The sequence below is a fragment of the Sprattus sprattus genome (genome assembly GCF_963457725.1).
Source record: "Sprattus sprattus genome assembly, chromosome: 6".
Taxonomy (NCBI): Eukaryota; Metazoa; Chordata; class Actinopteri; order Clupeiformes; family Clupeidae; genus Sprattus; species Sprattus sprattus.
Window position 1 is genome coordinate 26,224,359 of NC_137925.1, and position 13,875 is coordinate 26,238,233.

The 13,875-nt window shown below is 49.8% G+C and overlaps 1 protein-coding gene across 2 annotated transcripts in view; it reads right to left on the reverse strand.

Moving 5' to 3' along the window:
- Window positions 1-13,875, reverse strand: part of thoc2 (THO complex 2) — a 60,526-nt gene that overhangs the window by 24,163 nt on the left and 22,488 nt on the right. For both annotated transcript variants that reach the window (XM_080840982.1, XM_080840981.1), the window contains exons 17-22: window positions 12,772-12,865; window positions 11,723-11,803; window positions 11,253-11,349; window positions 10,100-10,217; window positions 7,302-7,481; window positions 1,562-1,726 (exon numbers count right to left, since the gene is read on the reverse strand). In XM_080840982.1, the coding sequence (XP_080697108.1) occupies window positions 1,562-1,726; window positions 7,302-7,481; window positions 10,100-10,217; window positions 11,253-11,349; window positions 11,723-11,803; window positions 12,772-12,865 (735 nt within the window). The remainder of the gene's footprint in view (window positions 1-1,561; window positions 1,727-7,301; window positions 7,482-10,099; window positions 10,218-11,252; window positions 11,350-11,722; window positions 11,804-12,771; window positions 12,866-13,875) is intronic.

Below are 13,875 nucleotides of genomic sequence, written 5' to 3' on the forward strand. Positions count from 1 at the left end.
AGGGGGGGGGGTGGAGAGAGAGAGGGGGATGGAGAGAGAGGGGGGAGATGGAGAGGTGGGGGGCAGCATGCGATGAGAAATGTGCATCAAACGTGATGGTAAAATATGTTATGACAACACTCTGCAAAGTGAATACATACAGCACTCTGTGGCAAGCGGCGAGCTAAATCTCATTAGAGGGTGAAAAGAGGGAGCGAAGGAAAGAGACAGCGAGCAGAACGAGAGAGCGGGTGAGAGAGAGAGAGACTACATGTGAGAGAGGGAGAGAGAGAGAGAGGGAGCATAACGAGAGAGTGGGTGAGAGAGAGAGGGAGAATACATGTGAGAGAGGGAGAGAGAGAGGGAGCAGAATGAGAGAGTGGGTGAGAGAGAGAGGGAGAATACATGTGAGAGAGAGGAAGGGAGAGAGAAAGAGAGAGGGAGCAGAACGAGAGAGCGGGTGAGAGAGGGAGAGAATACATGTGAGAGAGAGAGAGAGAGAGGGAGCAGAATGAGAGAGTGGGTGAGAGAGGGAGGGAGGGAGAGAGGGAGCAGAACGAGAGAGGGTGAGAGAGAGACTACATGTGAGAGAGAGAATACATGTGAGAGAGGGAGAGAGAGAGGGAGCAGAATGAGAGAGTGGGTGAGAGAGGGAGAGAATACATGTGAGAGAGAGGGAGGGAGGGAGAAAGAGAGAGGGAGCAGAACGAGAGAGCGGGTGAGAGAGGGAGAGAATACATGTGAGAGAGAGAGAGAGAGAGGGAGCAGAATGAGAGAGTGGGTGAGAGAGGGAGGGAGGGAGAGAGGGAGCAGAACGAGAGAGGGTGAGAGAGAGAGGGAGAATACATGTGAGAGAGAGGAAGGGAGAGAGACAGGGAGCAGAACGAGAGAGCGGGTGAGAGAGAGAGAGAGAGACACCAAACACGTGTGAGAGAGGGAGGGAGGGCCAAGGAGAGAGAGACACCAAACACGATAGGGTGAGTGAGAGAGTGACAGGAGACAAAGAGAGGGGATTCTACTTTGCAGTCGGATACTGCAATCACATGGGGAAGGAGAGAGGGATGGAGCCTGGGTGAAGACGCCATGACACAGCCATGCTGCTACAGCTTCAGCTGCAGTCCCACACCAGGCCGGTCAAGGCTGCTCTAAGTCAAGCCTTTCATTGTTTGATCTGTGATCAAAAGCACATCTTAATGTGGAGACACATCTCTGAAGGGTTCAAGACAGCCTCACTGAGACGTTTCACAGGAGTCGCTCTGCGAAGCCCTGGCTTTAACACAGAATCTAGGAGGAAGCTCCAGTCAGACTGGCCCTCCAGAATAGCAATCAAATGGACTGGGCTGAGATGGGCAGAGCAGAACAGAACAAAGAAGAATAGATCTTGGGCTGACGCTAGATTCTAACCCAATTAGCAGCTCCTGCAAGATGTACCTGTATATGAGGGAATAATATATATAAATGGGCAAGCAATAGAAAAAGGGGTAAGGGAACAACTAACCTTAGTCTACAAACAGAGGAGAGAGATAGAGAGAGAGAGAGAGAGAGAGAGATAGGCAAAAGCGGAGAGAGGGGGGGTCCTCACCAGGATCTGGTGGGCATACATGGGGCGGGACAGGAAGAAAGCAGCATCGTGTGGCGTGTGGAACGAGTTGCAGAGGATGTCCACAGACGGAACACGCTTGATGTAGTCCTCCGTGCTCAGGTTGGATGCCAGGAAGCCGCCAAACTGCACCAGCGTGTCGTGACACTGGAAGGAGGGAGAGAGACAGAGAGAGAGAGAGAGAGAGAGGAGGGGAAAAAAGGAACAAATGTGTTAAAACAGGTCTTGTGTACACGTTTCTTTCCGTTTGACACATTTTGTCTGAGCACAGGCATATTTGCCCATGACTGTTAAGTCCACAGAAGTGAAGGTTCATAAAAAGATGAATGTCAGAGAGGTGGGAGGGTTGAGTGATTTCAGCAGACTGATGAAGAGCAACACAAAGTGAAACCGAAGAGGAGCAGACAGGGACAGAGTAAGAGGAGAAGGGAGGGGCGGAATAAGAGAGGGAGGGAGGAAGAGAGAAAGAGAGAGCGAGAGAGGGAAAATGCATTCATCCCCCTGTGTGCCGTTGAGTTCCCAGCAAAAATGTAGATGTTCTTAATAAATCCTCCTCGTGCTCATTTATTTGGGGAACTGCACCTTGTTTTATTAAAGCCATTCATCACAGGCAGTTGCCCCCCGAATCAATGCTGTGCACACTAAAGCAATTTGGTCTAACTGACTCAAGGGAGGGGGGAGGGGGGCGAGCGCGTTAGAGAAACTCCACAATAGGCAGGAACAAGGGCCACTGAAGCATGTCTGCAACAACGAGAGGTGACATCACAAAAATGTAAATATTTGGATGCAGCTCGCGTGAGGTGGAGTTAGGACAACTGGGCTCCGACTCACTGCTTCAGATTCAAAACCCACATTCTCATCTCCTCCCTTGGGTTCTACCGAAATAAATATTATCAAATACATACATACATTTTAAAAAGAAAGTGTCATGGTGAACTGATCATGAAATAGAACAGAAATAGAGTGAGGTTCAGTGGGGGACACATTAAAAGGTGCGAGCCGTATTTACAAACCGCCGCCATGTTCCTGGAGAGCCTGACGTGGGCTGCATTTGCAATGAGGCGCTGCTCAGAAGCCAGGCGAGGGTCTGAACAGAGTGCGGGTCTGCCCTCACCATGGCATCAAATGGGAGAGTGTGTGTGTGTGTGTGGGAATGAGGCACACTTACACTCTCACCATGCATCAAATGGTAGAGAGTGTGTGTGTGTGTGTGTGTGTGTGTGTGTGTGTGTGTGTGAGAGAATGGGGCGCACTTATGCTGGATGGCTGACATCCCCAATCAGAGCCATGGAATTAACAACGGTGGAGAAGGGGGGGGGATGGAGGGGTAATATTTAAAAACAAGATGGCAGCCGCGTGAAACTCTAGGGGTGCTAGTCCTGAAAGAGCTCCCATCTGGTGGGAGACTTACACAGGACTCTCTCTCTCTCCCTCCCTCCCTCCCTCCCTCCCTCCCTCCCTCCCTCCCTCCCTCCCTCCCTCCGCCTCTCTCTGCCTCTCTCTCCCTCCCTCCCTCAGCCTCTCTCTCTCTCCCTCCCTCCCTCAGCCTCTCTCTCCCTCCCTCTGCCTCTCTCTCCCCCTCCCTCCATCTCTCTTTTTCCTCTCTCCCTCCCCCTCTGTCTCTTCCCCTGCATCAGGAAGGGAACAGCTGCCACATCAAATCTCTGGACAGCTTCTCGTTAAGTAGGGGGCAGCCTTTAGACTTTTAAGCGCGACGGGGATATTGGCTGGTGGGGGGGGAATGAGGAGGGGGGGGTAAGAGGGAGTTTGAGAAAGAGAGCAGGGTAACCATGAAAAAAAAGCGCACATCAAAGCGGCCAGATTGGATTGGCCTTTCTGCTCCTCTAAGCGCCCTGGAGTGACGTCGCCACCCCGCCACCCCGCCACCCCGCCACCCCCCCCCACCCCCCGAGGCATTACCCGGTACAGCAAGAGGCAGAGGAGGGTTTTTTTTGGAACCTCAGGAGGAAGAGAAACGCAACCATCTAGAAGGGAGGGGGAGCTAGATGTGTGTAGAAGGGGACACGTCCTTTGGGTGGAGAGGTTTTGGAGGGTGCTTCTGCATCAGCAGCCATGTGACTGGCATGAGGGGGGGGGGTTGGGGGATTCTTGGAGGGTCAGAGTGGTTGACCAGAGGCCACGGGGACCACGGCTGAACCCTGGTCCAGGACAGACTGCGCCCTCAGTGCGGATTGAATGGACCTCTCCCCCACTCCGGCGATCCACGCCTGACTGCACATCAGTGCTACTCGTGCTCAAACGTACCCACCGGATCTTGCTGAGCCTGCGTGTTATGTAAAGGATAATGTATAGTCCCCCGGTCAGTATCAGAAAACTATTCCTGACGGGATGAACAGGACCTTGACATGCGGCAGACTATACATCCTCCCGTTTGCTTCTTATACGGAAGACAGTCCTCCAAAATACCTTCTTTTAATGATTTTGTTGCCGTTTCGTGACTTCCACTAAGAAAACTAATTGTTCTCCACACAAAGAAACTTTAAAGTTTCAGGTGCTGCATTGTATTACTTGCTGACTTCCAAGCTACAATGAGTTTCCGTTACGTTAGTGAGCTGCGGAATGATAGGAAACATGTGAATTAGAAGCACAAAACCTGCTGCCAATGGCAGCAGTCATTCCTTTATTTCCAGCGATCAATATAAAGACATATCAGACCTCTGAACATTGTGGTGGCCCATTCAAACCAATGGATCTTTTTGTAACATTCTGAGGAGCCGTATATTAAATTCACAGATATTCAGATTGGGAGGTATGTGAAATGGTAGACAACAAGCACGAACTGAGTAGGTTGCTAGCACCACTGTTCTGTTCTGTGACATATTTTAAATGAAAAAAGGTTGAATACGCTCAGCTTGGATTGGTATATATTGGCTTTGGTCACCTTTGGTGCCAATAATCTCACGAGTGAAATGCAGCAGCTCAAATCTAAAGTTTATTTAGACATACTGAGGGGAAACATAAGGATGTCTGCGCACATACAGGTCAGGCTTTTTGTACAACCACCCTTCAACTTCAGTCCACACTGAAACCCAGAGTTGTATTTATTTATTTGTACGCCTTGTCCCAATGCAAAAAAAACTGCTGCTGGTTCTAAGTATCAACACTGCAGGGAGTTCTTCCCCTTGGCTGTAAGTCTCTGAACATGCAGCCGCACAGAAGACCGTGACCAACTTCAGCACGTCTTCATTTCAGAGAGGGGCGGGACAAGAGTCATATACCCAAATAAATGACACGACTTGTCAGCCCACATTCCAATTGAGATCAATCACTCTGGCAACGCAAACAGGAAGCGTTAGCCTGCTCTCCAACTCAGCGGAGTGCTTGGGGGGGGCAGCACGTATGCCTGAGTGCTGCAACCCAACCCATAATATACCACGCAAAACCACCAATTGAGCCCCTTTTCTATCAAGCATTTCAGGCAAATTTCTTTACACACAAGGAGTCGGGGGAGGGAAGAAAAAAAAATGAAATGGGGGTGGGTGGGGGCTTATGCATAAACCATGTAATCACTTTCAATGCATATTAAATGTCTAAAGATGAGAAGATCAAGCTCGGTGCTTCTGAGGATAAGGGAGAATCAGGGAGGCTGTTCAGTGTGTGTGTGTGTGTGTGTGTTGGGGGGGGGGGGGGGGGGGGTTCTGACACATTGGAGATGATTGTAATGAACAGCTTGTAACTTCCTGCACGACGAGAAAACAAGCAGAAATGAATAATTAAGAGCGCTACCCCGGTGAGGTTAACGCACTGGCGAGAGAAGAGAGGAGAGAGGGGGTGTGGGGGGGAACGACTGCGCAATGCGCTTCACACTGCGGGTAATTATTTGGACAATGGCGAGCTGCAGCGGGACTTCTTTTCCTGAAAGCTTTAATTTGTGACATTCAGAGGAAACAAGAGGGGGGACTGGGGTGTGTGTGTAAGAGGGACTGGTGGGGGCGGGGGAGGAGGGCAGTCATCCGAGGCACACACTGAATCCAGGCACACAAAATGCAGCTGATTGGTGGGTTTTTAGACCCATCTGTGGTGCAAACAGCCCCAAACTACCAAGTGATGAGGTGAGACAATGTTTTGATGATATTTACCTTGAATCATGATCAAAGCGTACAGCTGGGCTGTCTATTGTTTGTTTGTGTGTGTGTGTGTGTGTGTGTGTGTGTGTGTGTGTGTGTGTGTGTGTGTGTGTGTGTGTGTGTGTGTGTGTGTGTGTGTGTGTACTAGAGATGCGTGGTTGGCGGTTGCACCCGCGGATAAACCGCGGATCGGGCGGATGACGTGACAAAAAATTATATTTTAATTAAATTCGGGCGGGTGGCGGTTTACCCAACGAAATTCAAAATATATACACATTGTTAAATGTCGTTACCTACATCCAAGCACATTTTGAAATAATCAAATTTTCTTCAGGCAGTAAATTGGCCTTGTTCCGTGTATGCATACAAAGCAAACAAAGGAAGCAAAACAGTTTAAATTAAGTGACGATCCCCATCATGTCGCGTCTCTTTGCAACGCCGCAAACCTACAAGCTATGAGTCAGCTGTCAGTATTGGAAGAAGCCTTAACGTGTCGTAGATGAAACTGCCTGGGTTATTTTGTTTCGTTAGGCTATTAGTTATATTTTAAAACCAGCCAGTCATTGTAGCCTACCACTCGTGGAATAAGGAATTTCAAAGAGATGATGGAGTGATTTGACTCAGAAGTGACATTGGGCATTGGCAGCGCGAGATGAACAAGTTAAACTTCTAGCTCAGTAACATCACCAGCTAAGAAAGAAGGTAAGAAAAATAGTCAGAAAACTTTGATTTGCAAGGCAAGCAGGCAAGTGTTGGGGTTGTTACAGTATAAAGCCTACAATGCGGTGAAATTTCGGAATTAATAGACTCGCGTTTCCTTCTAAACTAAAAACAGTAGGCTATATTACCATATTAAAATGGTGTACCAAATTGCATTTTATTACAATGATAAAAAAGTGTAGGCCTACTAGCCTATGGTAAGGTCAGGTTTGCCGATGTGCTTGGCTATTTTAAAGTTTCTCCCTGTGCATCGATCGGAGACAGACGTCACTTCACTGATAATATTCTGGGGATAGGCTACAACATAGCCAATAGGCTTTCATACTAGGGGCTTTATCCTTTAAATATCTTTGCGGCATTGGATCAGTCTCCTTTCAAGAACAGGCAAGAACTTTCTAGCCTCGCGTCACAGCGCCTATGCCTAAAAACAAAAGGCGGATGGCGGGCGGGTGCGGTTTTGAAAATTGGTCAAAAAAATTGGTGCAGATGGATAGCGGACGGATCATGCGTTTTGTGATGCGGTTGCGGATGAAATAATAGCCCATCCGCGCATCTCTAGTGTGTACTCAAATGTGTGTATGTGACTTTTTCATTTCAACCATTCATGCAATTCAGACACAGTCACAAAGAGCAGATAGACATTCTGAAGTCAACCTCTCCAAACAGTCCTCCACCCCCAACCCCACAGAACCCCCCTGAGCTGCTCACCTGGTTGAAGAGTTTGCCCACCCCCACCCTGAGCTGCTCACCTGGTCGTAGAGTTTGCCCACCCCCACCCTGACCTGCTCACCTGGTCGTAGAGTTTGCCCACCCCCACCCTGAGATGCTCACCTGGTCGTAGAGTTTGCCCACCCCCACCCTGAGCTGCTCACCTGGTCGTAGAGTTTGCCCACTAGCCACCCTGAGCTGCTCACCTGGTCGTAGAGTTTGCCCACGAGCTTGAGATGCTTCTCGCCGCCCTCGGAGAAGACCACGCCGTTGCGCTGCTGTGCCATGAGGAGGCAGAGGGGCAGCGCCAGCTCGTGCTCCAGCAGCGCGTCCTTCAGCCGCTGGGATGACTTCTTCGTGTTCCTGATCTGGCCAAAGTACCCGCCCTGCACACACACACACACGTTTACTTAAAATACTTGCATAGCACCTATAACAGGCTCCACCTGAAACCAATGGATAGGAAATAAAAAGCACATTGCGTCAATACATTCACTCTCAGGGAACGGACACTGTGACCTTCAGCCGAGTACCGGTGCGCTACTGCTGCAGTCATAGACACACACACACACACACACACACACACAAAATGACTGCAACAAACTGACACACATGCATGTCATATGATCATTGAACCTTGACAAAACATTGATGACTAGCCACCGTTCCCCGGCTGAAATTCTGGTGAGCAATCTAGCAGGACCGGAGGGCACATTCTGATGGCTCTCCCAACCCTGACCGCTCGTGGGCCCAGCGAGAGGGAAGAGTGTTTTACTGATTAGCCCATCAGACGAGCCCCAGGCAGCCACCGCCCTGCGCGGGGGAGAAAGCCCTCCCACTGAGGAGGAACAAGAGGAAGGAGGGGAGGGAGGGAGGGAGAGGAAGGACGGCAGGTGACAGCTGCACAGGCTGGTGGAGGATACGCAGACAGGCAGGCAGGCAGGATGAGAGCTAAGGTGTACAGAGCTGCTTGCAGTCACTTCCATCAACCGCGGGGGGGGGGGGAGAACGCTTAGAATGGCCAAACATTTCAAAGGGCAAAAACAGTGAAGACTGGGGCGCTGACCAAGGAGAGATGATGCTGGTTCTAGTCTACAGTGGACCTGGGAGAGACCCAGAGATCATGTCTGGTTCTAGTCTACACTGGACCTGGGAGAGACCCAGAGATCATGTCTGGTTCTAGTCTAGTGGACCTGGGAGAGACCCAGAGATCATGTCTGGTTCTAGTCTACACTGGACCTGGGAGAGACCCAGAGATCATGTCTGGTTCTAGTCTAGTGGACCTGGGAGAGACCCAGAGATGATGTCTGGTTCTAGTTTGCAGTGGACCTGGGAGAGACCCAGAGATCATGTCTGGTTCTGGTCTACACTGGACCTGAGAAAGACAGCACCACATCCTCCAACAGTGGCTCCCAGTCTAAACTGGAAGGTACCCTACTCAACACAACGGCTGCTCCTTAGACAAGGCAAACTGGTAAACCCTGGTGCAAAACTCAGGACTTACACCTATCTGGGCCATAAGTTCAACATTGCAGGCGAGTGGGGGTGAGCCAATACAGGAGCTAGCCTGTGACTATAAGAACAGAATTGATCTGATTGTTTCCTCCCCCCTCCATGTAGTCATGAAACTGGAGGCTATCAGAGACACACCACTTTGCGAATGTCCACATCCAACAGAATGCTCTACAAGACATGAACAATAAAACAGTCGTAGGCTCGTAGCGGTCAGGAGATGGCTGGGACTGAACACTCACTCCACTCGGGATGTACTCTTTCTCTCGCACAAAGAGGGGGGGCTCGGTGTCCCTTATGTGGAGTGGACCTACACCATCACAAGGCTGAGTGACACACCTCATCAGGATGCTAAACGACGACGATGCTGCCCCTCGAGAGCTAGCCAGAGCCTTCTTAATGGACCTCAGGAGGAGAAAGGTCCCTTTGGCAAATGCTGGCCAGGAGAACTTCCTGGGCTTCAGGAGGAAAGGTAATGGCAAGCTGGACACCCAAGCTGCAGGCTATTGTGTTCGAACAGACTGACCGGACCTCAATGACCTGTGCAAAAGAGTGGCAGTTCGACTGAAATGGGAGGAAGGAAATTCAGGCGCGTCTGATGCAGTTGTCACAGACCCAGCTGTTAATGTGGAGTAATGTACTGTCTACCAAAAACAACAATAAGAAAGTCCCTCCTGAACATTAACCAGGCAGAGACAAAACAACACTGGACTGGACTGAGACTGCAGGGGAAGTTGGCATGCACTGACTTTGCTGACCACTCTGTTTCTCATACAATGTACAGGATTGCTGCAGTAGGAGAGGACATCCTCTGCTTTACTGTTTAAAGCCAGACTACAGGTGTTGCCAACTAAATACAACCTGGCTTTGTGGTACCCTCACAATCATCATCCACACTGTATAATGCATTCTAATCCCAACCAACATTTAGAATCCATTGCTCATATTGTTAATGGCTGTAATAAGTACATAGGACTTTATACAGCATGCCATGACCGCATTGTCGACCTCATTTCTAGTACGGTTAAGGGTATTCCCCCAAATGTGTCAATGTACGAACACTCCTGTATAATGCCAGATTGGTTTAACAGCTCTGATGATGTGTTCTGCAACATCCCTAACACCCCTGATGATATTTTGGACTAGGGTTAAAAGGGAGGTAGTAGTCCTTGAGGTAGCATGTGTCTATGACCTCAATATGGACATAGCCTTCCTTGAAAAGTTGACCAAATATCAGCCCATTGTTGCTAAGATGAGAGACCTAGGCTACACATAAGCTACGTAAACTATGTAAGCTGGTAGTATTGATATTTGGAAGTCTGGGGCATGTCCATAAGCTTTTGGTCAGTGGGCTACGACTGTCAGAACAACTACCAAAGTTCTGCTCTGTATCAGCTGCTATAGGTAGTCTTGCTGTTTGGCGTAGGAGAGGTTTCTTGTACCCATGAGTCACAAAGCTGTATTCAACCTCTGAGAAATTGTAACTTCTAACCTCAGCTTTGAGCTGCTCTCCTCCGGTCATGGCTTCCAGTTGCTCCTGAGTCATCTCATCCGTGATCTCGATCCCTGCCATCTTCTGCACCACCTCCTTCAGGATCAACAGGTCGAAGCTAACAAAACACAAACACTCTCTTTTATTACAGAATACAGAGACGACACATCCAATCCATCTTTAAACCCAAGAAGAGTCAGAGGTCCTTCAGGAGATTTAGCTTGCCATGAAAAGAGAAGCAAAAGGGTGCTTGAGGGGAATTGGGTTCAACATTGGACTGTCCACATCTCCCTGTGACTGTGTGTGGAGGGATGGAGGTCCCAAACACCAAACACAGTGCATCCAATAGCAAGGAGGAATTGACAAAGGCACATTTACTAGCACAGGAGTAGCCCATTGATGCTAACTGCTGAGTCAAGGAACAGCAAGCGAGCAAGCGAGCGAGCGAGCGAGAGAGAGAGAGAGAGAGAAAGATGGGAGAGGGTTGGAGAGGTGAAGGAGGCGGCAGGGCTTGTGTTGTCCAGCAGCTGGGTCCCACAGCTCATTCAGGCTGTGCTGATGGGGCTGGAACACCAAGGGGCAGCAAGGCGGCATCAGTGAGCCTCTCCTCTTCTCTGCTTGTCGGCGAGGAGGTAGGGCTTTGTCTGAATGTGTGTGTGTGTGTGTGTTATAGGGACTCCTGCTCTGTGTGTGTGTGTGTGTGTGTGTGTGTGTGTGTGGAGGTTTTTGCATGTCCCTCAGAATGGGCAGTGTTTGACTAAAAGGGATTCTGGGAGTCAGCAGGAATGGCTTCGTCAGGACTGCCTCTCTTTCTCAGCTGTGTGTGTGTGTGTGTGTGTGTGTGTCTCGGCTGTGACAATGGCCAAGGCTTTGTGAAAAGCAGGTCAGGGCTGACTAGGCAGGAGCCAGCCTGGGCCTGCTGATGACGGAGCCACATTGGCCAGCCTTTACCGCCCACCCCCGACCACACACACACACACACACAGACACACACCCTCTCACAGACACACACCCTCTCACACACACACACAGACACACATACACACACACACACTCTCTCTCTCTACTGCTCCTACTCCAGGGAAAGAATGTTTAATGTGTTGCCTGAGGGCAGGAACTGAACTGGCGCACACACACACACACACACACTCACCTCTTCCCCGCCTTGAGCTGATTGGTGACATATTGCAAGAGGCCAGCTAGTTCGATGGGGTACTTCCTGAAAACCGCTCCACAGAGACTGGCCAGACCTGACACACACAAGGGCAAAGGAGAAATAAACAGAGGGCTGACATCAGTTAGAGAAAAAAGAAATTTAGAAGCCAAACAAGATAAATCTTTAAATATGGATATTGGGGTATGACGCAATGTTAAGCAAGCAGTCCCTGAAGTGCACTTCATAAATGGCCCAAGCACAAGAGGCCCTTCTACAGGCTATCTGACCACCAGGAGGGCAGATGCACCCTTTTGGGACATAATGGGGAACTAAGTGCCCTTTGTTTGTTCTGAGGGACCACACACACGCACACACGCACACACACACACACACACACACGCACACACGCACACACGCACACACACACACACACACACACACGCACACGCACACACACACACACTCACTCTGAAGCCAGGATGAGATGGTGGTGTCGTCGTGTTTCATCTTTTCTTTCTCCGGATTGGCCAGCGCCTCGATGATGCAGTCTGCATGACAAGTGGAGTCAAGGTTTCGACATCGTGCAATTATCCTACACTGAACCAAAACCCAACTCTTCTCACTGATACTTCAAGCTCAAATCACAATCACAATTAAAAGGAGCTTAAAATGGGTCTTTTATATGTGAACGTTTAGAGTCGACTACGTTAGAAAGTAAAGAACTGAAAATGATCAACGTTGGTCTCGCTTTGTTCCATGAATGACACGCTAGAAGTACAGAGGTTCACAGGCCTAGAGGACATTGAATGGAGTTAGTATGTACACCATTGCTCCTGCTTTTTTTCTTCTGTTTTTTCAACATCCCTCACTTTGACAAGGTGAGCTGCGGCTCATCAACTGTGAAGCGTGAATAAACAACAGCCCCCCCCCATCCCCTCTTCTCTGTCATGTTTTAAGGGGGAAAGATCAGCCAGCTCCTTCAAACCCCTTCATTAACGGCAATGCCTCCATGGTGTTATTATTCTGTGCGCACGTGGGTGGATACCACAAAGAGAAAACGAGGGAGGGAGAGAGAGAGAGAGACAGAAAAGAGAGAGAGAAGAGAGAAAGAGAGTGAGAAAGAGATAGAGGGGGAAGAGAGAGAGGAAAGAGAGAGAGGGAAGAGAGAGAGGGAGGGCAGAGAGAGGGAGGGCAGAGAGAGGGAGAGAGGGAAGAGAGAGAGAAGAGAGAGAGAGGGAGGGAGAAAGAGAAGAGAGAGAGGAAAGAGAGGAAGAGAGAGCGGGAGGGAGAGAGGAAAGAGAGAGAGGAAAGAGAGAGAGAAAGAAGAGAGAGAGAGGGAGGGAGAGAAGAAAGAGAGGGAGAGAAAGAGAGGGAGAGGAAACGAGAGAGAGAGGGGGGGGAAGAGAGAGAGATAGGTAGAGAAGAGCGAGAGAGAGGGGCAGAGCGACGAAGAGAAAACCCAGCAGAAGGGGGCCCAGCCCAGATCATTGTGTTTGCAGGTGAAAGTGAAGGATACAGGCCAGCACGTCGTAGTTGAGGGAGGTGAGGTACTTGAGGGAGTCCACCACCGGCCCGATCAGGTTGTCGTACCACTGGATCTGTGACAGGATCTGAGAGGCCAGAGAGGGACACACATTTAGTTTTACAAGAACACACACACATGCATGCAGGCACACACACACACACACAATCACACACACACACACACGCATGCATGCATCTCGTCTCCCCGTCAGCGCTCTCCTCCATCCTTTGCCATGCTGTTCCCCTCCACCCAACCACCACCCACCATGACAGCGTTTCTCATTCCTCACACATGGAAATGGTGTCTTTTAGGACCTTTTATTCCTTTCCAAGAAAATTTAACACAGCCTCTGTAATCATTATACCCAATATCTAACGACTGGTGACGGATGAAAAATCCAGGCCTTTGTTTCCAGGCTGGGTGCATGTGTGTGAATATCCCCACAGAGAAGTGTCCCCACCCCCTCCTTTGGTTAACCTAACTCTCCATCAGTGCTGATCTAGGCTTTTTGTTCTGAGGCTCGGTTCTTCTGCCATTCCTTCTGAAATGCTAATGAGACCCGTTTTCGAGCGAGAGCTAGCCAATCCGGCAGCCGCCTCGCATCCGAATATCTTATGGAGATCACTGCGCTAAGCTGCGGTTCTTCCATCTCCGCTCAGGAGACGTGTGCGTGCGTGTGTGTGTGTGTGTGTGTGTGTGTGTGTGCGGCACGACAAGCAACGCCGACGGGCGAGGGGGGTTTCTTTTTTCTGTTTGGTTCGGCACGTAAGTCAGATCTCGACTTACTTTGAGCGAGCACCCCTTGAGGTTAAACCCTGACTAAATTTAGCTGGGTCTTCCTTCCCGTCGCACACAATTACTACACTACCAGCGCTCACCCGCCTTCACTAGACCTTCTGTGACAGGGAATGTCAAGGATGTTAGTCTTGCTGACTAGTTGAGTGATACCCCCAATGCAACATCCCTGGTTACACCATGATGCTGGGGATGGGGGATGGGGGGGTTGGTTAGCATGGCCAGACAGGTGGACAGGTTTATGTATGTCCTGTTTAATACAGGGAGCAATGAAAATGGATGGCGGAGCGCGGATAATAA